At 46.1% G+C, this 2,871-nt stretch overlaps 1 protein-coding gene across 1 annotated transcript; it reads right to left on the bottom strand.

Annotated features, from left to right (window-relative positions):
* Positions 1-316: 316 nt before the first annotated feature.
* Positions 317-2,064, bottom strand: ghsra (growth hormone secretagogue receptor a). Its single transcript, XM_020923305.2, has 2 exons — positions 1,275-2,064; positions 317-633 (listed from the first exon to the last, which is right to left on the bottom strand). Exons 1-2 carry the CDS (start codon positions 2,062-2,064, stop codon positions 317-319), a joined length of 1,107 nt encoding a protein of 368 aa, XP_020778964.1.
* Positions 2,065-2,871: the final 807 nt, after the last annotated feature.

The raw sequence follows: 2,871 nt of genomic DNA, 5'->3' as shown, positions 1-2,871 counted from the left end.
TGCACATTTAGGCTGAGTTCTCTACTGAACTGAACTGAAGGTAAGCTTTTGAAGTGAAAACTACCTCTACATGGTGTCATAAGATGGAACTATCTATTGTGTCCAAATAATTTCCCTTGTGGGTCAATAAAGTTTGTCAAAATCTAAGTCTAAGAATGGGGAATTTTGAGGTTTGGAGATGTAAACAGATAATGCAGGATTACTCAGACATGTGTGAATGAAACAAAACACAACTCCAAGTATGTTCTTATGGAGGTAACAGCTTTCTAACATGACTTAAAGCTCACAAGAGTCCTTTTTGTGTCATATAGGACCTTTAAAAGCTAGCCGTGGACTCATTCCAGATGTTTGAACACTGTCCCTTTAAGTTGCTGGCCGTGCGACATCTGTGAGGCTGGTTATTGTCCGTGAGTCCGAAGAGTCGAGCGGCCGCCCTTCTATACTTCCAGGACATGGTGTTGTAGAGGATGGGGTTAATGGCGGCGCTCAGGTAAAAGAGGACCACAGACACCAGGCTGCAGTATCCAGACAGAGTGGACAGGAGCTGGGACTGGGTATTCAGAGAGCGGAACTGCAGGTACCGGCCAACGTGGAAAGGGAGCCAGCACAGGACGAAGGCGAAGACCACAACCACTGTGGAGAGAGAGGGGAGAGAATGAGTGGAGGTGAGAGAGATGGAGAGAGTGTGTGTGTGTAAGTAAGGGAGTGAGAGAGGGAGAGGGGAGAACATTAGAGGAGTGGAGGTTGAGAGAGATGGAGAAGAATGGTGAGAGAGTGAGCAAGAAAGATAGAGAGAGAAAAAGAGTGGAGGTGAGAGACATATGAGTGAGGAGAGTAGGGAGTGTTGACAAAAAAGAAAGAAGTGTAAATAGGGATACAGACATTCTTAATAATGGAAAGGCAATGCATTGACATAGGAATCTTGCCCATGATCCAGTCTTGTTTAATCTTATACACTATTTGGAGAAGTTGGATGGCCAGACAAACAGGAATCCCCTCATCCGTAGAAACACATGCTTTAAAGTTTACCCATTATATCTGATTAATTTCAATGAAAAAAGTTGTTGTCTCCTTACTTATTTTAGTCAGATGACAAACAAAATGTGAATTCTATGCACAGACTTTTAACATTCTTCTTTTCACTGTTATCTGTTATTTGGTGAAAGATTCAGATAGAAGAAGGATAGTTTTCGGTAAGAACTATGGTATAAATGTAAATGGAACCAAAAAATTGCTTTACGCGCCGCGCGCAATGTGTGCGTAAAAGTACGTACCCAACATCTTGATTGTCTGCCTGTTGCTCCGTTCCCTGTGCGCGATCCGGGAGCTCATGCAGGTCTCCCGGTGTCTTTGCCACAGTTTTCGGCCAATGAGGCTGTAAAGAACCGTGAGGCAGAACACGGGCATGACAAAGAACGCGGAGCTGAGCCACATCATTGCGCCCACCAGCCCCGAATCCAGTGCGTATTGCGTCATTTTACACTCGCGCGTGTCCTCCGGGTCCATGTCGGTCCTGTTGTCCCGTTCTACCCCCACCACAACAAACACGGGTCCCGCGCTCATCATAGAAACGGTCCATAGAACAAGGATCAGCGCGCGCACACGTTTTTTGGTGACCAGAGCCTTGGCGCGTAATGGAAAACAGATCGCCAAGTAGCGCTCCACGGAGAGAGCGGTGATGCTGAGAATAGTAGAATATGTACACAACTCGGACACAAAATTAAAGAGTTTACAAAGCGCGTCTCCAAAGCGCCACGGTCTGTACCTCCACATCCGGTACAAGTCCAGAGGCATGCACAGAAGGATGACCAGGTCCGACACCGCCATACTACACAGGTACAAGTTGGTGGTGGTCCGCATGTCTCTGTATTTACTCACCACCAGAATAGTCATTACGTTCCCCGCTACTCCAACTAGAAAGAGCAGCGAGCACGCGACTGTGGTGGCCGTGAGGAGCGGGGTGGAGTGTAAACTCAGAGTAGGAAAGTCGCATGTGCTGTTGTAGTTCTCCCCGCTGCTGTTACTGACGGAGAGGCACTGAGTGTGGTTGGGCCAAGAGGGCATACTGCTGTTTATTCACATGTCCGTGCCTGGCCCTGGCTCGGCAAAACACCGCCAGCCATAGCGGGGCTCATCTACCCCAGTGGCGTGGCACGCTCCTTCTATCATTCTAAAACCTCAAAAAGCCGTGCGTAAAAGTCATTACCAAAAGCAGCTATGGGAAAAGGCAACTCCGATTCCTTTTGCCTTGAGTTTGTTTGTTAAATATGTCACTCTTTAAAAGCAAAATTGATAACAATAATTGAAATGAAAATCTAATTGACAGAAACAAGTTTATAAGTCCAGATCTTCCAGTTTGTAAAATATTTCAAGACAAATAGATCCACATCCAGTAGTGCGTCGTGCGTCTCAGACAGTGACAGTCCGTATGGAGGCAGTGAGTCAGAGGAGCCGTAGTGATGCTGCAGTGGACATCTATAACATCTGTCCACGCGCGCCTCAGCCAAACACAAACGGGTAAACAACCACCAGTGTGAATACAAACGCAACGTACCGGAAGCGGGACAATTTAACTAAAGTAACGAGAACAAAGAAAGAGCGTCGCATTGTCAACATACTGACCAACGTTTTCAATAAAAGGAGATAAATTAGTTAACTCCACTGCCCTGTGGTAGTTCTTCTGAAGGCTGTCTAATGAGTTCAAGTGTGCACTGCCTGGAGCGAGTACGGTACAGGTGAACTGACTGAGATTAAATAAGGCTGGTGTAACAACGCCGCCTAAAGGACATATTTGATATTGTTAGGTGTTTTTATTCTTCCTCTCTTTCAAGATTTTCATTCATAAAAGTGAGTTTGGTACAGCAACTGGCT

Source organism: Boleophthalmus pectinirostris, unplaced genomic scaffold (assembly GCF_026225935.1).
Source record: "Boleophthalmus pectinirostris isolate CB_2022bp ecotype Guang Dong unplaced genomic scaffold, ASM2622593v1 HiC_scaffold_10, whole genome shotgun sequence".
Classification (NCBI taxonomy): Eukaryota; Metazoa; Chordata; class Actinopteri; order Gobiiformes; family Gobiidae; genus Boleophthalmus; species Boleophthalmus pectinirostris.
Note: the sequence above shows the minus strand (reverse complement) of the source record. Positions and strands in the feature narration are given on the sequence as shown.

Excerpts from the sequence above, each read along its gene's own strand:
- ghsra (XM_020923305.2), bottom strand. The coding sequence starts at position 2,064 with ATGCCCTCTTGGCCCAACCACACTCAGTGCCTCTCCGTCAGTAACAGC. Across the intron at positions 634-1,274 it reads GCAGACAATCAAGATGTTGG|TGGTTGTGGTCTTCGCCTTC; the intron begins GTACGTACTTTT and ends CTCTCTCCACAG.